The sequence below is a fragment of the Pteropus medius genome, unplaced genomic scaffold (assembly GCF_902729225.1).
Source record: "Pteropus medius unplaced genomic scaffold, Ma_sr-lr_union100, whole genome shotgun sequence".
In the NCBI taxonomy this organism is placed as follows: domain Eukaryota; kingdom Metazoa; phylum Chordata; class Mammalia; order Chiroptera; family Pteropodidae; genus Pteropus; species Pteropus medius.
Window position 1 is genome coordinate 15,461,592 of NW_024340701.1, and position 27,570 is coordinate 15,489,161.

Sequence of the window (27,570 nt, forward strand, 5' to 3'; positions counted from 1 at the left end):
ATATTCCTATCAATAAGTACCTCAAATGGAAAAGAATTAAGTGCTCCAACCAAAAGATGGAATGGCTGAAAGGATAAGAAAACAAGACCCCTACATATGCTGCCTACAAGAGACTCACTTCAGATTAAAGGACACACACAGACTAAAAGGGGATGGAAAAAGATATTGCTTTGATGGAGCTAGAAGGTATTTAAGTCAGACAGAGAAAGATAAACACTGTATGATTTCACTTACATGCGGAATCTAAGGAATAAAAAGAACAAACTAATCAAAAACAGACTCACAAATATAGTGGACAATTTGGTGATGGACAGAGGGGAGAGGGGGTTGGTGGCTGGGAGAATGGGGTGAAGGGTTAAAGAAGTCCAATTAGTGGCTGATGGATGGTCATGGGGATGGGGAGCACGGCACAGGGAATGCAGTTAGCATTAATACATTTGCTAGGTGGAGGGTCAGGGGAGGGAAGAAGCAATTGGGGGGATCGTTTAACAAACTATATAGATGTCTAGCCAATGTACTATATACTTGAAACTAAAATAAATATTTACAAAAAGAAGTACAAATTAGTAATTACAATCTGGTCATGGGGATATGAAGTACAGCGTAGGGAATCTAGCCAATAATATTGTAATAATTATGTATGGTGCCACTTGGGTACTAAACTAACTGGGGGATCACTTCGTAAATCATATAAATGTCTAACCACTACGCTGTACACCTGAAAGTAACAAACTAATATTGAATATCAAATTTAATTGAAAATAAAAATTAAAAAATGTATATCTCAAAAAAATTCATTTAGCCACTCCATGTTTTTGATTAAAGGTCAAAAAAAATTACATTTAAAGCAATTATTGAAAGGCAATTACTTTTTGCCACTTAAAAAATTTTCTGACTTGTAGTTATACTGTCCGTCTTTTTCCTTCTTGCTGTTTTCTTCTGTGTTTCAGTGATTTTTTTTTTTTTGGTAGTGGCATGCTGATTCATTTCTCATTTTATTTTGTATATCTTCTAAAAGTATTTTCTTTGTGGTGACCACAGTGCTTACAAAGAACACCTTATAGTGGTAACAAGATATTGTAAGCTGACAGCCACACAACATCAATGAAATACAACTCTACACTTTTAATTCTCCACACACTTCATGTTATTGATGTAACAAATCACATTTTTATATTGTATATCCATTAACATATTTTATATAGTTAATTTTTTTACTTTTTCTTTTTAACTTCTATACCAGAATTAAAAGTGATGAAGTCTTAAAACTTTACAAATCTAGGACAATATAAATCTAAGATTCAAAGTATTTCTCTTTCCCCAAATATTTTAGGAAAAAGAAGTTACACGAACACACACAAGTGCAATTCCCAGGAAAGCAAATCCTCTTGTTTGATTTATTTTCGCTTTTACCCATAGTAAAGCAATGACTTTCAAGCTGTTTTGGTTAATTAGGAAGAACAGAACAGATATCCAGATGTCAATCTTGTGGGCAGCTTCATACTTCACATCTTTCTTTGGTCTGGTTGCTTAGTCTGCATCAGAAAACAGTCAGCTTGTACTAAATAAATGGTCTCATTTTATTTACATTTAATCATTTGTTAAATGAAATAAAGCTATTAGTAGAGATAATTAACTCAGATTTAAAAATAAATATTGAGACTAAATATCTCTTTTTTGTTACATTTATCTGGCAGCAGGAACCTATTAGACTGTCATAATGTTCTATTCCATTGACTTATCTCCAGGTTCTGTTTTATAGAAGATCCATCTTATGGATGCTTTTACACTCATCATTTATATGTACTTACTTACTTACCTCTTCTGCATCCACTAGCACTCTATGTCTGAATTTCAACTTTGTATTTCTCAGGCAAAATTCAAAATCCAAATGTACAATGCTCTTTACAAAAAAAAAGCTAAATGTCACCATTTAAAGAAAAACCAATTTTACTGAGTAATGGTGGCCTGAAGATTCAGTTATGTGAAGGTTCTTACTGTGAATTTTAAGTAACTATGTATGAACCACTCACCTGCATGTTAAATAGAAAGATAATATTGATGATTTTCTGGAACATCTTAATTGAAGGAGAAAATATAGAGACTGAAGATACTGATGTTTTTCTCTTTTAACTAAATTTGTCTTGTACAACTTTCTGCCATTAATACATCAAATTTCTCTCTCTTTCCAGAAACAGCTCAAATAACCAAAACAACCAAAGACATCTTGCAGAATTTTTTTCAAGTTTGTGAAAGTCTGGTAAAGTAAGAAAAAAAAAACTGTGGAAAGCTTTCATTGTACTTAAAAGATAGAAAACCACTGAATTAAATATCTCATGTAATGTCTGCTTATTCTCTCTTTGAAGATTCTGCTCACCTACATGGCTTTATGTCACATGTTTTTACTTTCCTGCCTGCTTTTACCACTGCAGAACCAGACAGTTTTGAAAAGGATTTATTTTTATTCTGTGTTATGCATCAGCAACAAAATTTGTCAACTTGAATCTTTATTACTGGTAATCACAACAAAGTTGAAAAATATAGCATGATTTCTTTTTTTACCCTAGAAGTTGAATTTGTCACACTAAAAAAAAAAAAATCTTTAGGTTTGTTAATGGAGTATGTTTGATTTAGGAATCATTTAGAAAGGATAAGCAAAATAAACAAATAAAAAACTTCATGACTCTTTTCTAAGAAGAACCAACTTAGAAAAAGAGGAAGGTAAAAGAGATTAGATGTTAAGCAGGCATAGGGAATCCACTTCTTGAAGCAACTACATGCAAAATAATAATCATTTTGGACAAATGCTAATATTCACTCAGAGCTAGATAACAAGTTAAATCCTTTATAGGCATTATCCTATTTTGTGAGAGATTCTACTATCATTACAAATTTATAGATGAGAGAACTGAAGCTTAGGAAGGTTAAATAACTTTCCCAAGGTCACACAGTTAGATCTGGTGGAGCAGGAATTGGACATCAGGTCTCATTTCAACACCTCGACTCCTTCATTGCTCAAGAGCTTTTCTCAATCAGCTCCTGTTCTCAAACATCTCCTCAATGACTGCTACAATCTTTTCAAATATTTTTCTTGCTTCCTTCCTTGCCTGCTGGCTTCTCTAAACAAATCACAGCAAACTACTTTAAATTATCAAAAAAACAAATTAATCCAGACCTCTTTTTTCTGCAGGTGACAGACACCCACTTGAGCAAAAGAAGGAATGCACTGGACCCCATAATTGAACAGTCTTTCAGATAAGTCCAGGTGCTGGCATGCAAACAATGTCATCCAGACACACTTTTTGTCTATCACTCAGTTCTGCTTTCTTCTGTGTGGCTTTTTTCTCAGCTTGCTTTCTCCTTGTAGTCATAAGATGGCTACCAGCAGCTGCAAGTTTAATCCATCTACTTTGGCAATCCCAGCTTTCCTAATGGTCCTAGCCAAGGACTCTCAGAATTGCTTCTCCTTGGGCAGGCCGGGGGATATAAATACGCTCACTCTTGGGAACATAGGAATGGTTTAGCTCCTCTCAAATCATGTTATTTGAATGGGGGATGGTTGTTTCTCAAAGGAAACTCAAGATATTGATAGGAGAAGGTAATCAAAGCTGGGTTGGCAAGCACAACAGACCTCATTCTGAAGTCTAGCTGCATGCCTTTTCCCATATAATCACTACATTAACCCATTTCTAAACCTTACCTCAATCAGCTCCTGTAATCAGTTTTACTGAATTCTGATTGCATCTTCAGGACTTAAGTGCTGAAATGTTATTAAATATATATTTATATATATTTTACTTATTTATATATATTAAATATATTTTTTCCCATGATAAGACTGTGAAGTCATACTCGACACTTTCAAAACTGAATTAACCATTGTTTATCCCCTCATGCCCAATAACCCATTCCATTACCTATATCCTTTGGCTTGGTGTATAGCACTTCCAGTGGCCCAGTGGCCCAGAGCAGAAACCAGCCATCATCTTTGACTCTTCGTCCTTATTCCCACATCCAGTAAACCCTACCTGCTGAATATCTCTTAACTTCATTTAAATCTCTCCATCCTTCCTGTTATTGATCTAGCTCAGATTTCCTCATTTCTTGAGTACTTACTTACCTTCCTGACATATCTTCCTCCTTTTAAATACATCCTCCAATTTTCCAGAAAAAACATGATCTTTCTAAATCACAGATATGATCCCATCGCTCTCCTCTTTACAACCATTCAGTGACTCCCTGTTGTATGACTGTCATGGGCCTCAGTTACTTCATTGTTAATGAAAAGGATTAAACTGACAATCTCTTGGATTTTTTCAGCTCTATGATTCTGTTAACCCTTGCAGTTAGCTTTCTTAGGTCATCTGGTAATGAATTTTTCTGTCTTTTGGATTATGGTTCTTTCTGGATATTACTTTCTGGATATTACTCCTTATTGTATCTCATAAGAACGCTGGGTCAAGATAACTTGAAAACTCATCTTATATTGAGAACAGTCAGAAAAGTGTGAGCACAGGCATTCCAGAGTCATAATCAATATCAATTATTTGACATATATTCTATCTTTTAGCTAATATCTCTTACATTCATGTAAATGTCTAGAAATTTACTGTATTAGAGAATAGACTCTATATTTCTGGCACTGGAACTTCTTTTAACAATGAGAATTATACATGGAGAAGAAGAAATATTGGTTTATCATGAGACAAAAAGCAAGAGTGTTAATGCAATATTTGTAACTAGGTTATTATTTGACAACTATGCCACCATAGATCTTCTTAATCATTCCTTTCCTCCTAACAACCTGAATATTGGAGAAACCTCAGAAATGACTACATGTGGGAAACTTATAATTTTCAAGTAAAGTATTTACTTTAACCAAAGGAATGCCTCCATCTTCACTTGCCAATTTAAAGTAACTTTACACAGACTCATTAGTTTAAAAGAGGCATATCTGTTTTAGTACTGCCGCATACGGCAATAATTTATTTTAGTGCATTTAACTCATGCATCCATACACAAACATTATAGTACCCAAAGGTCTGACATATATTTTTCTCATATCCAGTAAGCTAGGGTATGCATTATCACCTGACCTTGGCCAATGTAATTAATCAAACTGGGCTGCCCCTTCTTCAGATAGAATGATAAGTTCCAGTTTACTCATTTATTGCACCTGGTTTCAAATTCTGCCATTACATTGTGTACTGGTGATCATGTGTGACATGTAATAGCTTAAAAAGTGCTTAAAGTTGATAATACTAGCGATAGAGAAAAAGAGACAAGAAAGAGAATCAAATCCTATGTTAAAATGTACATTTTTATGGCTGCTTGTACAGAGGAGCAGGATCAAGAAACTGGTAAAGAAAGCAGATAGCAAAGCTCAGCTATCATTTAGAAATCGGTTGAAGTTTTTGATATTATGAAGGGTATCACAGACATCAATAAATATCTCTTGAGCAAATACTGTTTGTCAGACTAATATTAATCTAGATGCTGGGGATAAAGCAAGGCACAACACAGACAAAAATTCCTGTCCTAGTGGGGGTTACTTTCTAGTGGAGGAAGGCAGCAAGAAACAACATAAATCAGTGAAAAATATAGTTATTACATACTAATGATTGGGGGAGTTAATTTAAAATAAGTTATGGATGGCTTCACTGAAAGAGAGGTGAGGGACAAGCCATGAATATATCTTTTGAAGAATATTCCAGAAAGAGGAAACAGCAAAGGAAACTCCAAATTAAGACTATGACTAGTATGTCTGAGGAATATCAAGGCGACTGAAACTGAAGGAGCAAGAAGGAGAATAAGAGAGGTCAGAGAAGTAATGAGGACCAGATGGCAGTGGGCCCTTTAAGCCATCCTATGAACTCTGGATTTTTCTTTGATGGACAGGCGAAACACTGACATCAGTCAGAAGACAAGATCTGACTTGTATAATTCCGGCTGCTGTTTTGAGAAGGATCTATGGGGATGAAAGAGCAGAAGCAGATAAAGTCTTCAATTAGGTTGCTAAGCTAATAAATCAGAGATGCATCTCCAAAGAGAATGTGCTCTAAGGACTAGACATAGCACTGACTCAGATATCTAAACCATTTCCAGGATGCATAGTATTCTGAAAGTATTTTTAAGATGGTTTATCCCATAAAATGTATTAAGCCTTAAGTGTTGAGGTTTGACAGTTAAACAATTATCGATTTTTTTTCATAGTCACCCTTAGATAGAAATTATTTGCATAATAGAAAACCTTTGATCTTAATACATTTTTCCTGGATAGTTTTGCATAATTCTAATGTAATTTCCTTGATGAACCCACTACAACTATTTACCATCCATAGTTTGCATAATCTGAATAAGGAAATACTGAGGAAGAACTAGGAACTGGGCAATTCAGCAAGATCACAGAAACCATGTGTTGGGAGCCCTGTCAGCAAATGCTGCTAGAGATTCTGTAACAATCAGGATAAATCTTGCAGACAAGGGCAAAATTAATGACTTTGGCAAGATTTCGTACAGGATGCATTGCTACCTCTAAAGATTCCAAATGAAATTATTACTTTGGAATACTACTTTCCATGTGCCTGCATATTTCTTGTCTCCTGGTCCAGATTCCCCCCAAATATGCCTCTGCCCAACTGCTCATTGCCCTGTTGAGTGGGCACTATTGATTACAGGGGACTTCTATGGTATTGGATGATGGGAAACTAGCAAGATGTTCCAGTTACCACTGTTGCATAAAAATTACCCTAAAACTTTGTGGCTTAAGATAACTATTTTATTCTGCTCATGATATTGTGGTTCAGGACTTCTGGAAGGGCTTGGGATGGTAGTTCTCATGGAGCTGCAGTCATCTGAAGGCTCAACTCAGCTATATATACAAGATAGCTCCTTCACATGGCTGTCAGTTGATGCTGTCCGCTGGGCGGTTGACCCAAGAACCTACAAGTAATCTCTTCATGTTGTCTGCACTTCCTCACAATATGGCAGCCCTGGTAGTCAGATTCTTACAAGGTGGCTCAAGGCTCCAAATATGAGTGATTCAGCATGTAAGATGGAAGCTCCATCATTTTTTATGACCTGGTCTAGGATGTTATGCAGTATCATTTCCATCACATTCTATTGGTTACAAGTGAGCCATAAGCCCAAATTCGAGAGGAGGGATCATATACCTTACCTCCTGATGAGAGGAATGTCAAGGTCATATTGTAGAAGAGTATGTGGTATAGGAGATATTAATGGGGTCATATTTGGAAAATACAATCTGCTACACAGGGTTAGTTATTAAAAATAGAATGTGTGAAGTCACTGAATTCAAGGTAAAGTATGGAGGTCACCAGACTTTGTGGAGAAACAAAGTAAGGAATCAGAAACTGAACAATGTTTACATTTTTGCATTCACAAGAGCAAAAGGATCCAAGAAAACAGTGGGAGTTTAATCAAGCCAGCTTAGAGTTTCAATAAAGGCTTCACTCTGCATTCTACACTCCAGGGCAACTTGCTAACAGTGCTCTTATGGCAATTCATTCATCATTTCACAAACCTTTACTGAGTGCCTACTACATGTGCCAGGGACTATTCTAGGCTCTTGGTACATATCAGTAAATAAATGTAACAAAAAGACCTACTCTCATGGAGAGTGTATTCTAGTGGAGTCATGCCATTAAAATAAATAACACTGCCTGTGAATTAATTACAATTAGAGGTGAGGCCTCATGTGGTCTAAGGAGAGCTATAGCTATTTATATCCTGAAGGATATTCTGGGCTGAAGTTTGCCAGGTGAATGTGTAACTAAGTGGTGAGGTCTTTAGGAAAGAATTGTATAGGTAAAAGAGTTAACTTGTCCTGTGAGTTTGAGAGGGTTTCTGGATATGGCTATCCTCTTGCTTCTTCAAAACCATGCTGTTTCACATCCATCTTGTGACCTTTGTTCTACTTGTTGGCATCACTATCCAAAAGAAACCCCTAGGAACCCCAGTACTTCACCCCACTCTGTAAATATACCCTTTGCCATGTAACTTTGAAGTTCCATAAGGACATTTTATATTTCCTCATGTGATTTGCCAATAGAATAAAGCAGATAAGAGTGTGTCAGTTCTGAGACCAGACCTAAAGAGTCTTGCATGTTTCCACTTGTGCTCCTGCCCTTCTGCCATTGCCATGCAAGCATGCTGGTGTTGGCCCACTGAAGGATGAGACACATGTGGACCAGACCCTAGTCACTCTAATCTCCCCAAGCAATAGCCAGCCCACCCTCAGACACACGAATGAGCCCAGCCAAGATCTCGGATGCATGAGCAAGAAACTTATTGTTACACGCTGCAAAATTTTTGTGCTTGCTAGTTATGCGGTATTTAAAGGGCAACAGAAGGGTGACAAACTGGGAAAAGGTAGAGTCTTTTCTTGGAGAACTGCTTACAATTCCATTGTGAAGCCAGTCAGCACAGGTCCCTGTCATTGCTGCCAGGCTGACTGAAGAGTAATCACCGTCCAAATTAATAGAGTTGTCTCTAGATTCATGACAAGTGTGAGTCATGAAGGAATGAAGTGAAATAAGGCTTCATTTCTGCCTGTGATCGCTTGCATTTGATGTCTCCTGTTTAAAGGGACAAAATTCACTCCTAATGCATACTACAGTTGAGGGATGAGGAAGAAGCCCCAAAAGAAATTAAATGTTCCAGTTGCTCCTTTGATACCTTTAACCTGTTTTGGCAGTGTTATAGAAGGATGGAGGCCATATCATCCACTATGTGGATGTCAGTCCTGGCAGTAATCTTGGCAAAGCGAGCTCCTTTTCCAGAATGCATCAAGCAAGGAGAGAGGGGCAGCCAGGCTATTTAATCTCTGTTTCCAAATCATTGTGACAATTAACACTTTAGAGGAAAAAAAAAAATGCCTCCAAACAAAACTGGCCTTTCAAGTAAGTGGAGCAGTCGCTCTCCCCACAAAGTGTCAGAAACTATTCCATGAGTCACGTGCTCTTTTGGTCTTGCACAGTTCCTATCAAAATGCAAATACCCTGGAAGAGGTGACCTCTTTGGCCTTTGTAGGTCAACACTTTGGGAAAGGAAGAATTATTTTAAAACAGCTGAGCAAAAGAAAGGATACTTGTTGTGTAATTGTTCATATTCTGCCTTTCCCACTGGACTGTAAGCTCTGAGAGGTCTAGGACCATGTCTCTTGTTTATCCCTCTATTTCCAGAGACCAGAACACAAAAAAGACCCTCAACAATGTCTGCAGAAGGAAAGCAGAAAGGAAGAAGCATGGTAGGGAAAAAGTTAACTCAGGACACACAGAAAAGGGTTAAAAAAATCCTACTTAAAATGGTCACGTAGCGTTTACCCTTATATTAACCTTATATTATAGTTAATGACCTCAAGATATTTATTATGCATGGGGGGTAGGGTCTGTAGTGTAGGAGAAAGACAGAATCCCTCCTCCCCTTACCTTAACTTGGTGTGGTTCTTTGAATTTTTACTCCTGTATACTCCAAGTAAAACATCACGGCAACCAAGTCCAAGAAAAAGTTTCCCTATGGGGCATTTCAGCATTTTAATGCAGGAAACGTGATGTACTCAAACTCCTCATCGCTAGGGATTGAAGCATTCAGAATAACTCCAAAGTAACCAAGATGAAAAACAAGTTTCAGGAGGCCGCCTAGTTTTTTCCAGTACTCCAGGTTAATTCAGTAGTTTCCCAAACTTTAATATGCATGTGAATCACCTGGGGAACTTGCTAAATATGCTGATTTGGATTCAATAGGTCTGGGGCGAATTCTGAGAGTCTGAGATGCTGCAGTTTTAACATGCTCCCAGGTGATGCTGATCTGCTGACTCGAGGGCCGCACTTTGAGTATACAAGGGACTCGAGGTCTTCACCTTCACCGCCAGGTGTGCTTACGCCCAGCCACAGCGTTCCGGAACCGTGTCCTGCGCGTTCCTGGTCTTCCGCTGGGAGGGGAGGAGCTGAGGGCGGAGCGGGAGGAGTGGCGCGGGCTCCGCGTGGGTCCTGCGGGAGATCACTTTGGCCCCTTGGAGAAGCGGCCGAGCTGCGGCGGCGCAGGAGGGGGCGGGTTCGGTGAGGGCGCGGCCTCTGGAAGTGGGGCGGACGACGCACATCCCCGCGCTCGTCCCGGCCACTCGGGAGCTTCGCGGTAGCCCGGTGGCCCACTTGGCAAGCCGCTCCGTGCTTCTTCCTCGCGCCCGCCTCCTCTTATCACCTCCCGTCTCAGCCTCCCGGCTCCATCCCCGCCGAATCCACTGCCATCCAAACGCCTTAGAAAGCAAGAAGTGGTGCACGGGGCTACAGAGTGCGCCCTCAAGCGGACCCCGGCTCGGCATTGGGGGCACGGACAGCAGCATGGACACCAAGCGCTGCTTCGCCAACCGCTTCGATGACTACCAGGGCAGCCTGCTGGCAGGCCAGTGCGAGGAGGCGGTGGCGCCCTTGGTCACCGCCACCATCGAGCGCATCCTCCAGGAGCTGCCCCCGCTCGGGGGCGGCGCTGAGGCCCGGGGGGCAGCGGCCGCAGCCAGCATCTGCCAAGGGGGACTGTACGGCGGCGTGGCCGGGGTGGCCTACATGCTCTACCACGTCTCGCAGAGCCCGCTCTTTGCAGCGGCTCGGGAGCGCTACCTACGGTCAGCCAAGCGCCTCATAGACGCGTGCGCCCGTGCGGAAGAGTGGGGTGAGCCGGACTCCGACACTCGCGCCGCCTTCCTGCTCGGGGGAGCGGGCGTGTACGCTGTAGCCACGCTCGTGTACCACGCCCTGGGCCGGTCCGATTACGTGCAGCCGCTGGGCAAGTTCCGGGCTTTGTGCGCCGTCTGCGCACCGGTCTCCTTCCTGGAGTGTGGCTCTGACGAGCTGTTCGTGGGCCGCGCGGGCTACCTGTGCGCCGCTCTGGTGCTCAAGCAGAAACTCGCCCAGGAGGTAAGAGTTAGCCCTGGCCGTGTGGGGGCGCTCGCCGCCTACCTGGCCCTGCCTTTTCATCCTTCCCCGGACTCCCGCTCCGGGAGCAGTGCCCCAGGCCATCTCCATCTCTCTTTGTTACTCTTCATCGCTGTCGTTTCTTCACTCTCTTGAGGTTTGTCTCCTGCTCTTGTCCGTCTTTCCCATTCGCTTTCTAAGTCTCTCATTTGTTGGGATTCTACGTCTTTGCACTTTGTTCATGTTTTCCACTGAACGTGGCATCTGCCCAGATACCTCTTTGCCCAATAGCTTTCTGGAGGCTTTTTCAAGAGGGTTTTTAAAAACTAAAATGAAAAGAATTTCCCTTCCTTTGACTCTCCTAGAGCACCCTTGAATGTTAGAGTACCAGGAAAGTGGTGGAAATTTTGGGGGCTGATTATGCCATCATTGTTTCCATTACTAAGGTGGAGGTAAGTTGCTTCTGCGACCCCCACCCCGTCCGTAACCGGGAATAACTGCCCAGCTGTAGGTCTGAAGTGCTTACTATGTTGCTTACTATTCAGTTCATCTCATGGCTCTTATAAAATGGGTATCTGATTCTGGGTGCCCTCTGCTAAATATATAAACATGGACAGATTTGTACCCCCATTGTAACCGAATGTGCATTTTTCATTTTAAAATGTGTGGTTAGGATTCTCATGACGACAGCATACTTGGCAGGTTTTCTTAATAACTTTCCCAGTAGCTCCTTGAAGTGAATTGGATTTCACAACTGTATATAGGTTTTTTGTTTGTTTGTTTGTTTGTATTCACGTTGAATACAGCAGCATGTATAAGAAGAGAATGTGCTAGTTCCTGTGGAGAAAAAAAATCCTTCAAAGAATCATAGTAACCAGAATTGAAAGAGAGGCTCTTTCATTCATAACCCACTGCAGCCAAAATTCTAGAGAGGAAGTGACACATTTAACTTAGATTTATTTGGTGGTAAGAGGTGTTGAAAAATTGAAGGTACGCAGAGTGTTTTAAACGTGTAATTAGATAACCTTTACAGAAGCAGACTTGAACTTTTTTTTTTTATTTATAGCAGGTGAGGTTGATTCAAGTGAGGTTGATTCTAGCAAGGCAGCAAAGGGCTGTGTGACAAAGTTGTCTTGAAATAGTTCGCTATGCCTCTGAGTCACTGTTATCTGCTAGCAGTTTCTCAAGGGCCCTTGCAGTTGTATAAAACCTTTTAGAAGGCCACAGGGCTATTTACATATCATTTGCATTACATTTGCATCTGTTCCTCAAACCTTGGAGTCTGGCGGTAAGCAATTTTCAAAAAATTTTTTTCCAGCTGTCTTAAACTTGCTTCTTTCCCTTTCCATGCCTTGGGGCCTTTTCCCTAGAATGGAACAACAAAGAGTGGGAGACCCATCAGGTCATTCAGGTGGAAACAGACCAGGACTCCTTGCACCAAAACTGGGGTCCCAGGGCTAATCTGCAAGGCTGATCGATCCACCAAGACATTTATTAGGACCTCTCTTCTGCCCTTCTGCCAAACTAGATCTGTCTTTTTATACTAATCAAGTTGAGGTGCTTTGACCCTTGTTCCTAGGAAACAGAGCAAGCTCTGAGTGAAAAAACAAAACAAACCAGAAAAACCAAGCTCTTAACCTGAGCAAATCAGCTAGTCTCAGTGTCAGCCTCACTTGCAGCAATCCATGTTCAGACTTGAAAGGGAGAAGCCCTTCGAGGGGAAAATACATGTTATGTACCATCAGTAGATGATCCATAAACCTTGATTGAATTTCAAAGTTCTGTCATTTATCCATACATAATATGTCAGTATGTCCTGGATTTCTTTCCCTCCAGTGTCATTTATAGTCATTTTCCTCTGGCAGTTCTCTCTTTATCACCCTACTCTAGATCCTCTGTATACCATTTGGCACATCTTTGGCACCTAATAGTTGAATGAATGAATCACCATTTACTGAGATTAGTGCAATATGCTCTGAGCTGGATTCTCGCAATCAAAGCCATTCTATGTACTTCTGAGAAACCAATCTTCTTAAAAACACTTTTCAATATGGAATTTCCTGCTCAGCATCCTGCAATGGCTCCCTATTACCTTTTCTCCAGTGGCTTCTCATCTCACAGTTAGAGCTAAGACACCTAAAATGGCCGACAAGGCCCCACATGATTTGGCCCCCTGCATACCTACTCTACTTATTCTTGCTCCTTCCACCACACTAACCTTCTTGCTGTTCAGGCATTTACTGTCTCAGGTTGTTCCCTTTGCTTAGAATACTCATCCTCTAGCTATTTTTATAGCTAGCCTCCTGACCTTGTATAAGTCATTCCCTCCTCAGTGAGTCTTTCCCCGTCCATTTAAAACTGCAACCCTGTCCTCCGACTTATGCCACTTTCTTGCTTTGCTTTACTTGTTTTGTTGATTTATGTCTTCTCCAATTAGAATGTAAGCTCCATAAGAGTAGAGTTTTTTGTTTCATTGTTGTATTCCCAGCATTAAAATGGTGCCTAGTACATATTTAGGTATTCAACTTTCCTTTTTTGGTGTTGTTGCAAATAGTGTCTCCTCTATGGCTTGTTTTATCACTCAGTTTTAATGGTATCCCATTTATCAGTATTTTCCTTTATGGTGGTGCTTTTGGTGTCATGTTTAAAAAATCCTTTCCTACAACCAATGTCTCAGTAAATATCTGTTGAATGTATAAATGAATACTGGTTAATTGCAAATTTTGCCTTAAGATCAAGCTTAACTAGTAGACCAGTGCTTGTTAAACTTTAATGTTCATAGGAATCTCCTGTAGGTCTTATTAATAAAATACAGATTCTGACCCAGCAGGCCTGGAATTGGGCTTGAGATTCTGAATTTCTAACAAGTTCCCAGATGATGCTGATACTGCTGGTCTAGGGACCACACTTTGAATAGCAAGGCGATACAGTGCTACATAGGTTTTGGCATTATACCACTCATGTCTATTAAGGCATGCTATAAGACACCATTCTATGAAGCTTGATATAAATTGTAGTTTAGAATACTGATTACTATATCCTACCATGCTTTCCTTACGAGGACCCACAAGAAGAATTTCTCTCAGGACTTGGAAACAGGAATAGTTGTGCTCTTCCTGGAAATTGATTTTTTTAATCTTCAGAATGTGTCATCTGTGTTTTTCTAACTGTGTTTATGTCAGCTACTAGGAAGCATATCACCAGGATTGTGGTCTACGTAGGCTTGCTTACAGTGCCTCATCACAGGTACTTTTGTATGTTAACATTTACCCCGAGTTTATCTAATTTTTTTTTTCCTTAGTTTACCCTTTTCTGAATTTTCTTCCTTGTATTTGATTTTATTGTTTGTATTTATGTTTATAAGATTTAGGGATGAAAAATGTGTGTGTATGTACAGAGAGAGAATCTCTATATCCTAATATATTCTAATATATTCTTTCCTGGTAATACTCAGCTTTGAGGGTTTGTTAAGCAGATATCCTTGAGCAATGGGGCACTAAAGTCCCGAGAAATCACACCATAAAGACTTGTATTGGGTCTATTCTGCTTTCCATGAATTGGTGGAAATGTAACAGGGAAAAGGAAATTAGAAAAAATAGTGAAGGGATTAGGGGGAGGCCTAGGGACCACAATCAAAATAATAACTGCCACTGGTGACCTTGGACAAATAATTCAACATCTTTAAGCCTCAATTTCCTCTCTTATAAAATGGATTCCTAATAGCTTTCTCATTCATTTATGTTGTTTCTTCATTCAGTGAATGTCACGTTTTTTTATGGGTGCCAGGCACCTTTCTAGATGCCAGGATTTAGTAGTGAATGAAAATCAATACAATTATGTTGTTATAAGTGCTCTGAAGGAAGTAAACAGGAACTAACTGGAGCAAGGCAGAAGCGGGGCTGCTGCTTGGCATAGATTAGTGAAGAAGGCTTCTTTGTGAGGGTGATTTCCTGGCTCATCACTGAAGCAGGAGAGTGAAGTGGCTCCTTTAAAAGCAGACATTCCAGGCAGCGGGAACAAGGACAGAGCCCCTGAGGTGGGAAACTGCTGGAGATTTCAAAGAAATGGAAGGTGGCCAGCATGGTTGGAGCAAAATGAGTGAAGGCTAGGGGACAGAGGAGTTTGAGACTAGGTGGGAGCCCTGAGCAGGGTAAAACCAGATCCTGCAGGGCCAGGTCAGTCACAGGAGTTCATATTTATTTCAGATTTAAGCAGCTAAATGTCTTCATCTTATTTACCTTTTAAAAAGATCACCCTCATTTTCTGTATAGAAATACTGTATTGAACAGTATTAAGAATGGTCACAAGGTAAACTGTACCAAGGACTCTTTTGTAAATCCGGTGAAACGTATGGTATCTCTTCTTGAAATAATATTTCAGATACATAAAGTAAAACACAGAATTACAGAGGAAGCCAATTATTTCGACATTCAGTTACCAAAACATGTTTAAAGTGTGATGCAGTAATATATATGGTTCTTTATTAATATATTAAATAACAAGATTTGGTAGTGAGCCTAAGGATTACAGTACTTTTGAAACAGTGATGGGAGTCAATGGTATTTCGAGATATCCTCAACAACTACAGTGTGATATGAATATATCTGATTTCTATACGTTGCAAAGTCACAAATACTTCTGGTGGTTTGTGGTCTGCATTTGTAATAAAAGGAAATGCTAATTTTTTTTTAAGATTTGAGAAAATACAGATGTGATTTTATTTTCCCAGACAAAAGGGACTGGTCTGGAAGTTGCTGTGACAACTCACCCTAGATAAAGTGCCTTGGCACATGGTAGCTGCTTAATGAAATCAGCACTATTCCCTTTTGCATCTACTAACCGAAAATCAAAAGTGATTCTGAACATCACATAGAAAATCATACCCAATACAAGGAATCTGTCTTCCTGGATGATGAAAACAAAAACTATTGCAAGATAGGTTCTCAGCTCATTCCTAAGGCAGGTGGTTGGCAGCAGTATAAATAGGAATACTTTGAGCCGCAAATAACAGAATGTTCAGTAAAAAGAAATCTAAATAATGGGAACATTTATTACATCACTTTACAAGGAATGTAGAGCTAGGCCATTCCAGAATTGTTTCAGCAACTCGGGAAGGTCATCAGAACCCAAGCCCTTTCCAACTTTTTTTCTCTACTATTCTCAATGTGTGAACTGTATCACACTTCAGGGTTGCAGGATGGCTGCTGCCATTCCAATCATCTCATGTTCCCATACAACTGAAGGAGAACGGGAGGGTCTGAGGCTTTTTTCTTGCATCTTTATTTTTTTATCATATAGAACATTCTATCCTTGAAGGATTTTCCTTCTGCCTCATTTCCCACCACTTGATCAACTGGTCACTTCTGGTTTCAGGGGAGGCTGGAAAGGTTAGTGTCCTAACCTTTATCATTGGACACAGGTTCTAACAAGAAAGAAGAAAGAAGAAGGGAATGCTACTGTGTGGTTACCAAAGTGTCTTCCCCTTGGCAAGGTCTGTCTTGTGACCTCCCACTTCCTTGGCTATTGTGAATAATGCTACAATGAACGTGGGGATGCAGATCTTTGTTTGAGATCCTGTTTTCATTTCCTTTCAATAAATACAAGTGAGATTGCTGGATCATGTCATTTCTATTTTTAATTTCTTGAGGACCTTCTATACTGTTTTCCATAGCGCCTTCATCAATTTATATTTCCACCAAAAGTACACAGTGTTCCTTTTTCTCCACATCCTTGCTAACGCTTGTTACTTCATGTCTTTCTGATAGCCATTCTAACAGGTGTGAGGTGATAGCTCATTGTGGTTTTGATTTACGTTTCCTTAATTATCAGTAATATTGAGCACCTTTTCATGTGCTTGGTATGGCTTCTTTGGAAAAATGTCTATGCAGTTCTGCACATTTTTTAATCGAGTTATTTGTTGTGTTGCTATTGAGTTATATGAGTTCTTTATATGTTTTGAATATTAACCTCTTATCTGAAATATGGTTTGCAAGTATTTTCTCCTATTTTGTAGATTGCTTTTTCATTTTGTTGATTGTTCTTTTTCTATGCAGAAGTTTCTTAGTTTGATGTAGTCCCACTTAGTGATTTTTGCTTTCATTGCTTGTGCTTTTGGTGTCACATCGAGAAAATCGTTGCAAAACCAATGTCAAGGAGCTTCTTCCCTATGTTTTCTTTACATTTTACAATTTCAGGTCTTATGTTTAAGTCTTTAATCCATTTTGTTAATTTTTGTGAGTGGTATAAAATAGAGTTCCAGTTTCATTCTTCTGCATTTGTATCCACTTTTTCCCAGCACCATTTATTGAAGAGACTATATTTTTCCCATTGAGTATTCTTGACTCCCTTGTCAAATATTGACTATGTATGCACGGGTTTATTTCTGGGCTCTTGATTCTGTTCCATTGTCTATGTGTCTGTTTTTATGCCAGTACCGTGTTGTTTTGATTACTATAGTTTTGTAATACAGTTTGAACCCAGGAAGTGTGTTTCCTCTAGCTCCTTTCTCAAGATTGCTTTGGCTCTTAGGGGTCTTTTGTGGTTCCATGTGAACTTTAGGATTATTTTTTTCGAGTATTGTGTTGAATAGGAGTGGTGAGTGTGGGCTCTTGTTCTAGATCTTAGAGGGAAAGCATTCAACCTTTTATCTCTGAATATGATGTTAGCTGTGAGCTGCTTTTATATGGCCTTTATTATGTTGAGATATGTTCCTTCTATACCCAATTTGTTGAGAGTTTTTATCATGAAGGAATGTCAAATTTTGTCAAATGCTTTTTCTGTATCTATTGAGATGATCATATGATTTTTATCTTTCCTTGTATTAATGTGATGTATCACATTCATTGGTTTGCACATGTTGAACCATCCTTGTGTCCCAGGGATGAGTCCCACTTGATCATGTTGTATGATCCTTTTATTGTGTTGTTGAGTTTGGTTTGCTAGTATTTTGTTTCAGTTTTTAAATCTGTATTTATCATAGATATTGGGCTGTAGTTTCCTTCTAATGTCCTTATCTGGCTTTGGTATCACAGTAATGCTGGTTTCATAAAATGGGTTTAGAAGTGTTCTCTCCTTTGCAGTTGTTTGGAAGAGTTAGAGAAGGATTAGTGTTAATTCTTTAAATGTCTGAATTCACTAGAAACCATTTGATCCTGGCTTTTCTTTCCTTGGGAGGTTTTTGATTACTGATTCAATCTCCTTAGTTGTTATTGGTCCATTCAACTCTTCTATTTCTTCATGATTCAATATTTGTAGGTTGTATGAATTCATCCATTTCTTCTAGGTTGTACTGTTCATTGGTATATAATTATTCATAGGAGTCTATTATGTATTTCTGTGGTATCAGTTGTAATATCTCCTCTTTCATTTCTGATTTTATTTGAGTCTTCTTTATTTCTTAGTCTAGCTAAAAGTTTGTCAATTTTGTTTATCTTATCAAAAAAAAACAATTCTTAGTTTCATTGATCTTTTTGATTATTTTCCTAGTATTTATTTCTGCTCTAATGTTTGTTATTTTCTTCTAACTTGGGGCTTATTTTTTTTTTCTTTTTCTAGTTCCTGGAGGTGTAATATTAGGTTGTTTGAGATCTTTATTTTCCTAAAAAATTATTACTGTCATCCTCATAAAGTAAAAATCAAACAATAAGAGGATACTGAAAGATATAGCTTGCTTCCTTGCATAAAGTACTTTGGGCATCATTGCATGTTACTGCATAAAGAAATGTCTCATTTTTTATACTGGTTTGATTTAATGGCTATACCATAACTTAATTATTATTGATGGACATTAGTTGATGTGAGTTTCTTTTTTGCTATAAAAATCAGTACTGTAAAAAATATACACATATACATGCAATATGCATATATACACATATAATATTTACATGTAATGTATACATACAGACAGAAGTCTTTCTATATATGTATCTTTGCTTTCTGTTGCAAGTACATATGTAGGATAAATTTTTAAAACAGTTGCTGAGTCAAAATTTACAGGTATTTTTCACTTGATAGAGATTATCAAACTGATTTCCAAAAAGTTTACATCAATTTCTGTTCCCTCACCAGCGTTTGGGGGTGCCTGCGTTCCTACATTATTTTCAACACTGAGTTTCATCAGACTTTTTAATATATGACAAATTGATAGGTAGAAAATAAGGATGGAGATTTCTAGGTTAGAAAATTAGTCCTCTTATTGTTGCATTCAACACTCACTGAACAAGATGCATAGGTAGGATTTTACTCAGTCTAGATTTGAGTGGTTCTTGTTTTATAAGCAGCTGTGTGTGTGTACTGCATATGTAAACCCTTAAGTTTGTCTTGAAATGACAGTAGATTGGGGAAGTGGATTTTTTGTAGTGCAAGACCAGTTCCTGATTGCCTGATTATAGACCTGCCAGAAAGTGGAGTGCTTCTGTAGGCCACAGCTTAGATCCATTGTTGCTCTTGATCTAGAACCCTATGATTGCTAAAAGGATTTAAGAACTAGCACTCATTGATTACTTATTATGCATACTATTGTAAGCACTTTACATGTATTGCCATTTAATATTACCAGCAATGTTGTGACATACGCTGTACTACCTTCATCATACCCAGTGAGGGAACTGAGGCACAGAGAGGTTGTGGAATTTGTTCCAAGTTACACAAGTAGTCAGTGGCAGAGATGGGGGTTCCATCTTCCATCTCCCAGGCTGCTTGCCAAATCTGTGCTTTCATTTACTGCTCCTCACCCATTGATGTGCCACAAGTCTCCCGGGGATCTTGTTAAAAATCAGGTTTTGATTCAGCAGGTCTAGGGTGAGTCCCAAGATTCTGTATCTCTAGCAAACCCCTAGGTGATGCTACTGCTGCTGGTTCGTTGAGTAGACTTGAGTACAAAGCTCTGAATCACTTTATTTTTTAAAAAAATTTTATGGGATTACCTACTGACAAATTTGACTAATTCCCATAAAACTTCATGATTTTCATCATTTGTCCTTTGTACTGAAAATAACTTCTTCCACAAATGCCAGAATATCAGCTCTCCAAGTTTTAGTTTATGCTAAAGGAAAGATTCACTGCCAGGCACATCTTGCAGGATTAAGGACTCAACATATATGGGTGAATGTGGATTTCTTTTCTGATAAATATAATTTTGCACTGTATACAGAAGGCTTTTTAGAATTTCTTTAAAGGCCCAAATAGACATTCCAGCAGTTTTAAATTACTTTATAGTGATAAAAGAAGAGGCACTTTATTATAAAATTCCCAGATCAGATAGAAAATATGATTTTTATGCTCATGGAACCATTCCTACTTTAGAATCATTCAATTACATTTACCTGTGTAAATGTAGTGTTGCCCCCAACTCTCAATTAGTTTAAATTGAAGATACTTAAACATTTTTTTTATTTTATTTTTTCTGTTACAATGATTTAACAAACCTACTAAAAATAATTCAGATTTCCTTAGGTATAATTTATTTATACCTTTTCATTTACATACACTCCACTAAAACCTAGACTTATTTGTAATGTAATTATTTGAAGAGAGCATGGTTCACAAATTTTCTTATTATTGAATAAATAAGTTAGGGAAATTGGCATAGTAAAAATTCTTTTAAATATACTGAATTATTTATTTTGCCTATAATTCAACCTCCTAGTGTTCTATAAGGAGGTTGTTTTAATGGAATTTCACTATATTGACTTCCGAATATGAAAATGATAGATTGTATTAATTTCTTATTAACATGGCTAATTTCATTTTTGCTGGTTAGTTTAATGAGTGATATTTGTCATGCGAGTAGCTCCTACACAATACACAGTGGATTTCCTCCGTGTGGCAGGGAGGTCTTTTAATATCCCCATGTGGGGATGGTCTTTTGGTAAACTGGTAACAGTCCATGATGTGTCCAATAAGTATTTCTCTTCATGATTCTCTTGTACTAATTGATCTGTGACCTACATTCATTAACTAAATACAATGCCTTGAATGTTTGGTTTGTCTCAAGGAAAAATATGTTCTCATGCATTATTTATATATATCTAAACACTGCTCATCTTTTCCTAATTATTTTCTTTATGGATTTAGTTACTAGGGAAACCTACCAACTTAACAGACTCATTATTCTTGGGGTGTTAGCCACTTGGACAAACTGAATTTTCAAGAAGTCACTTGATCCATTCTTTCTTTTAGCAAGCTGAACAAAGAAGTGTTATATGTAAGATCAGATTTCCTTTCCTGAATAGCTTTACCCATTCAACAACCCAGACAAATGAGTGACTTTGACATGCCATAAAGAAGCTGTTCTCCCACATGAGTTAGTCTTACAGACTTCACAGGTGAGAATATCATTTAAATGAAAGGTAGCAAAACAAATATTGGTCATAGCATTATGTGCAGTTAGCTGTTACTGTGCCCATCTGCTGGTTCCATTGCTTTGCATGGGACAGATTCCCCTGCTCAGTGGTGTGTTGAAATCTGGTGTCCATGGCAACCAAAGCATCACCAGTCCCAAAGCAAGAACTGTGGGGACCAGCTGAATCTCCACTAATACAATGACTTTAGGAGGGAGCCACATTCCTAACAGACTTTACAGCTGTCTAAGGCTACATAGATTCAGTACTCAACCAGAAAGGAAGTACTGTCCTTGTGCACATTTAATAACATAATATTGCTATTCGAAATGTTTTCTTCTTTCCTTGTAAGGCAAAGAGAATTGCACATGTATCACAGATTGCAACTGTTGATTGGTTCGATTCTAAATAAAGGCATTAAAACATCTGTGGTTAAGTACAGAGCTTCTGGAGTCAGATAGTCTTGGAATTGAATCCTGGCTATACCACAGTAGCTGGTTGACCTTAACCAAATTACTTAGCTTCATTGAGACTTAATTTCCTCATCTGCAAAATGTAATTCAAGAAACACCTACCTTATAGGTGTGTTATGAAGATCTGCTGAGAATGTGCATGCTATATGCTCAGCAAAGGGTCTGTTAGGCATACAGTAAAGACTATAAATTAGCCATTGTTTTATTAGTATTTTGAGTATATCATTAATATAAAATGAGACTTTGCATTGACTAAATAATATAGATATGATTTTGGGACATTCAGCCAGTCTAATATTCCCTGTGGTGGTATTCAGAGCTGCTATGTCCCTGATCTCAACAGCAGAGCTTTGAGGTCTTCACAGAGTCCATAAAGGAGCGAAGGGAAGTATCCTCTGTTCTTCCATACAGAAGATTAAAGTGAGCTGCTCAGAGGTTCTGTATCCAAGTAAATTGAGTGGCTGGTCATTACTTTGAACACAAACCTGTGTGAGTTACAATCTGTGCTGTGCTACCTCCAGGGAAAGAACCATTTTTCTCTTTTTAAAATTTCAGGCTCTTGGCTGATATAATCTAGGAATTGGCTTTCTTGTGTCTCTCATTTGTGCTCTTTGGAGTAAATCACCTAATTGGCTTTAAGCAACTGTAATTTCTATGAAGGTGATGTTGGAATGTTTGTTTCTTCTTGCTCCATTCTCCCAGATTCTGAGTGGCAGATTCAAGGAGCTCTTTCTTGCTGTTAAGTTATCTTCTTTGTTTCTAAAGATCATTTGCTTGCATAGCACTAATTCAGAATTTCAAATGGATTTCAACAGTTGTGTCTCTTGTGAAGTGGCAGTTTCAAATGAATTTTCCTCAGCACATGTTCCAGATCATGTATATTTGGTAGCTTTTTTTCAGAAAAGCATTAACAATTAAGGATTATATCAAGTGTTTCTTTAGCTTCTGGGCCCAGAAATTATATTTTTCTTGCATTAATGCACTTTTCTATTTACATTTCAAGTCTATGTGGTTTACAAACTTAAAATCTACATTTTACTCTTTAGCTCACAGCTCCAATTTATATTCATTTATAACATGATCTTAATATTTACAACTATACTACTCTAATAATAAAAGTATAATTATAACTTCCTCTTATCCTTAATCATTGAGTTTTTATATATAGTCACTTGTTCTGCATACAATCTTCAATACCACACCAGCAGACTCTAGGTCTTGACCTAATCTCCATGGGGGTCTGTTATATTTTTCTCTGATCTGTGGCCTTAGGATGGTGTTCCTCACACTTAAGTGTGAATTAGAATCTTCTGGAGGGCTTATAACACATATGGCTGGGCTCCATCCCCAGAATTTCTGATTCAGTAGGTCTGGAGTAGGGCTTGAGATTTTGCCCTATTAAGTTCCTAGCGATGCTGCTATTCAGCTAGAGACTACATTTGTGAACCACTACCTTAGATTATACACTTAAGCTTGACCATACATCTCTGAAATGTAACTCGGTGAAGGCATATGGTAGGAGTACCAAAAAGTTATTTTCACCACCAGAAAATAACTCAAAGGATAGGACTCACTGTATGACAGGTATTGTGATAAGCATATTATATCCATTTCAGGGGAGAAAAGGTTCAATAACTTGCCTGTCATCACCTAGCTGCTAAAGTAGTTGAAACCATGTTTGTCTGATTTTAGAGCTTCTTCTAGAGATTTAAGTCAGGTGAGACTTCTGCATATTTTTCTACTAAAGTACACACTGCCAAGAGGAGAGCGAGTTGTACCTCAAGACATTTAGAAGAATAGCCTGAACTCAACTCTATGAAGCTCAAGGTGTTTCTGAAGTTTAACTTAAAATTGAACAAAAAATGTCAGTACAGGAAATTGCTCTAAAATTGTCCCAACTTCCAGAAGCCTGGGAGTTTCAGCTTCCTTGAACACTCTAAGGGTTCAGGAATTGGAGGTTCTCGAAACTTCTGGTAGTAGTAGGGGTTTAGGTCAGGTCCAACATCAGAACTAGTAGTAAGTTTGATGAAGAATGCTTAGACTCCTGGATTCTTTCTCAAACCCTGGCAACTAGATGATGGCCTTAGGCTAGGTTCTCCAAAAGCTGACTGAGATGTAGATTCATGTGGAAGTGCTTCATTAAGGAGGTGCTCCCAGAAAAACCAGTATGGGAGTGGGGGAAACAGTGAAGGGTAGGAAGCCAAGCAAAGGGGCAATTTTAGGCTAATCCCAGCTTCTGTCTCATGCTGTAGGAGAACTCTGGAGTGTATATTACATCTCAGAGTTTGTCCTGACTTTTTGCACCAATGTTCTTTGCACCAATAATTCACTATAGCTGGGGATATTATCTTTCAGGTACTTCCAGCTCTGTTGGCCTGCTGCCAAAGTGGCTTGTATAGCCTAAAAGTAGGACTCTGAAGAAGGCTGCAGGTGAGGGTGAAAGTTGTTAGAAACAAGCATATGGACACTGGGGGATAGATTCACAGAATCAGTAGGAATAATCTGAAGGGACCTGGTGGGAACACCAACAGTTTCCATACACGGGCCCTTCAGACCTTAATAGAGGTCTTGAAGTTCACTCTTTTGACATTGAATTAGAGAAGCTCTAGGCTTTGAAGCTCAGAGCACCATCAAGGGCAGCAATAAGGTACTTCACTGAAAATAGCATTATATGTTGGATTGTGAGACATACCCCTATCTGCTCCCCTCTCACACACACACCTAGCTTCTTCCTCAACTCAATTCCCAGAATACTAGGAGACACACTCGTCCACCAAGTGGTAGACTGAAGGAGGGGCCACAGTTGTCAGATAGATGTAACAAAAAATAACCACAATTACTGACATTTGTAGTTGTATCCCTTCCCAATGAAAAAGCAGACTGCCTTGTCACCCTATAATAAATCCCAACTGGCTAGTCGTCTTCCATACCCAGAGTTCCCAATGAGCTTTTTAGGTTGAGACTTTTAAATAGGAACTGTTAGTCAAAAAATATTTGAGGAAAGCATCTGACATGAAAGCAATTACAACAAAATAAATGGGAAAACCGAACTTGGAGTAAACTGTTAATATTAGGAAATAAACTTCCTAAGTGCCCAAATCTATAATATTGTCAGCAAAGCAATCATAGGTATGAAATAAAAGCAGGATCATATTGAAAGCTATATTAAGAGAACAGAAAAATATCTCTTAGAAATTAAAAATATGGTAGGAGAAATCAAATAATTCAGTAGAAGGATTAGAATATTAAGTTGAGGAAATGTCCCTAAAACTTCAACCAGAAGACAATGAATTTGATAAAAAGAGAATACTAATTAGAGGAAGTCCAACCTCTGTCTCATAGTCCCAATAAAAGAGAACAAAGTAAGTGAAAGGGAAAAGTTATGAAAAAATAACTCTATTTTTCATAGGAGAAAGACATGAGTTGCTAGACTTAAGCGGCCTACCAGCCCTAGAAAAAGAATAGATTCTGAAGGATTCCAAGGGAAAAAAACTGGTTCCATGAAAGGATTAGCACTGGACTTTGAATAGCAGCTTAGAAAGCTTTAACACAATGGAACAAGGCCTCCAAAATTCACAGAGAAAATTACTAATCAACTAGAATTCTATAGCAGCCAAAATTAGACAAGTGTGAGAGTAGAAAAAAAATATCTTTCCAGGGTCTCAAAAAAGTTAAAACTTGTTTTCTTTCAAAAGTCTAAGACAGGTAATCTAGCCTCACAGAACACATGTTAAAAGAATTTAGAGGCCAGAGTCTCTGTGTGAACCAGCCACCATCTGGAACACTGCAACAGCTTTCTAACTGGTAAAATGTTTTGTTTTGGCCCATCGCAAAGGAGAAATGAACCAAGACATAGGAAAACATGGGATCTTGAAATTGGGAGCACCAATACAGGTGGAATCATAGGAAGTTTCCATAGTGATGGTAAAGGACAGCCCAGGATGACAGCTGGATATCAGGCCTTGAAGGCCACCAGTGAGTCCTGAAGGAGAGCTACAGTTGTTGCCAAAGGAAAAAAAAAAAAGTAGAAGGCTTACCTGATGTGTTTGGCTATACCTAGGGACGTTTGGCAGGTCTGTCAAAGTTTGGGAATGGATTTGTTCTACACAAATAGAAAACGGGGAATAGGAGGAGAAAGAAATTGGTAAGCATTGCATATAGTTTTGCTCAATGAATATTGATTTAACCGAATGTATATGGTTTTGGTAAAAAGTGTGGTATAACCATTTTGGGTGTTTGAGAAAGGAAATGTATGTATGGAGACATTATAAGAGCTAAGTCTTCATCTTCCATGTTAGGAGACTGAGATAACACCTAAAATGGAAAAATCAAGAAATAACTGTGAAAGGATGTCATTTAGAAATACGAAGATACCGCAGGTCCTCAAATAATGTCATTTCCTTACAAGTTGAGATGCTGTTGGAACTTAACTCTTGTTTATATCAACTAGCCTAGAAAATTGGTTTTGTTATACATTGTTTCACCGCATTTCCAAGAATCTATCAACAAGGTTAAGTGAGGACTTATTGTAAATAGCTAGAAAAAATACAGATAAAAGTGTTTTAAGTTTTTGCCTCAGAGGAGTCAGAATGTGGATGGAGAGTGTCAGGGTCCGATACTATTTTAAAGAACTCTTCACTTTTTAAACTATGCACATGTACTTCTTTGATAAATATAGACACTAAGAAAATATTTTCTTAACCATACTTGTGCTTTTATGGCTTTGATTTCCCCCATATTCTGTTCTTCTCATTTATTTTATTCCTACCCAATGATTAAAAGATACTCTCAAGACATTTATGGAATGTTACCTAATAACAAATAATGCACATAGATAAATTTTGTCAACAAATATTTTTCAATCAAAAATATGGCTTGACATATCCCATATATCCTTATAAGTAATACTAAATTAGGATTTAATGATGACTTTTATTAGTTTGAGTGGTTGAATATCTCAATTAAAATCTTCATGTGATTTGATTTAAATAGTGCCTTCCTTAATCAAATATTTAGTAAAATAATGAAGATCAGAACCACATTTATTAAGCTTCTACTCAAGAAACAGTAGAAGTGAAAAGACAGGTGATTATAACAAAGAGTGGTTGAACCATTTATATAAAGCAGAACAAGAATGATGTTTTTTTCATGGCGGTAACTCTAAAATACTCCAAGATCCTAAAATGCTTCCAAGTCATTGCGACCAAAAGTAACTAATAATTGTATAAAACATTAGGTCTGCTAAGTACTTTTTATAGTTTTCCCTTTTAATTCTCACAATATCTCAAATTAGATATTATTGCTACTTCCATTTTCAGAATAAAAAATAGAAAGCATTGCAAAGGTTAAGTAACTTTCCCAAGGATGTAAGGTTGATAAGTAGGAAATGGTAACATTTATTGCCCAAGAAGGATACTTTTGATAGTAACCAACCAGTTGGGAATCTAAGACAAGAGACATAAACCAAGACTTACTTATGTGACTTTTAGCTACCGATTGGTAAAGGATTGAATCTAGAAATCAAGTTCTTCAAGTTGTGATCTTTCTGCTGCCTTGGGCTAGTGGTGCCATTCGTGTTAAACTAATTCCCCATTCTCTGAATATACCAAGAAATGGTGACTAATAATACCAATAATTGTTTCTGTTCATTGAGAGAACCCTTAAGGGAGTGGGTGGAGCTTCAGAATGGGTTCTGATAATTCAGGACAGAATTGAGTTGCTCACTCTCACCCCAGATTCCTCACAGTAGCTTGAAAACTCAGGAGATGTGTAGAAGGCATTCAGGTACAGAAGAGAAGTTCCCAAATAGAACATGGTAAAAGAACT

The 27,570-nt window shown here is 38.3% G+C and overlaps 1 protein-coding gene across 1 annotated transcript in view; it reads left to right on the top strand.

Annotated features, from left to right (window-relative positions):
• Positions 1–9,812: 9,812 nt before the first annotated feature.
• The window catches only part of LANCL3 (LanC like family member 3), an 85,238-nt gene continuing 67,480 nt past the window's right edge, over positions 9,813–27,570 (top strand). Inside the window, exon 1 of the mRNA XM_039888165.1 lies at positions 9,813–10,934. Coding sequence (XP_039744099.1) covers positions 10,362–10,934 — 573 coding nt within the window. The 5' untranslated portion in view covers positions 9,813–10,361. The remainder of the gene's footprint in view (positions 10,935–27,570) is intronic.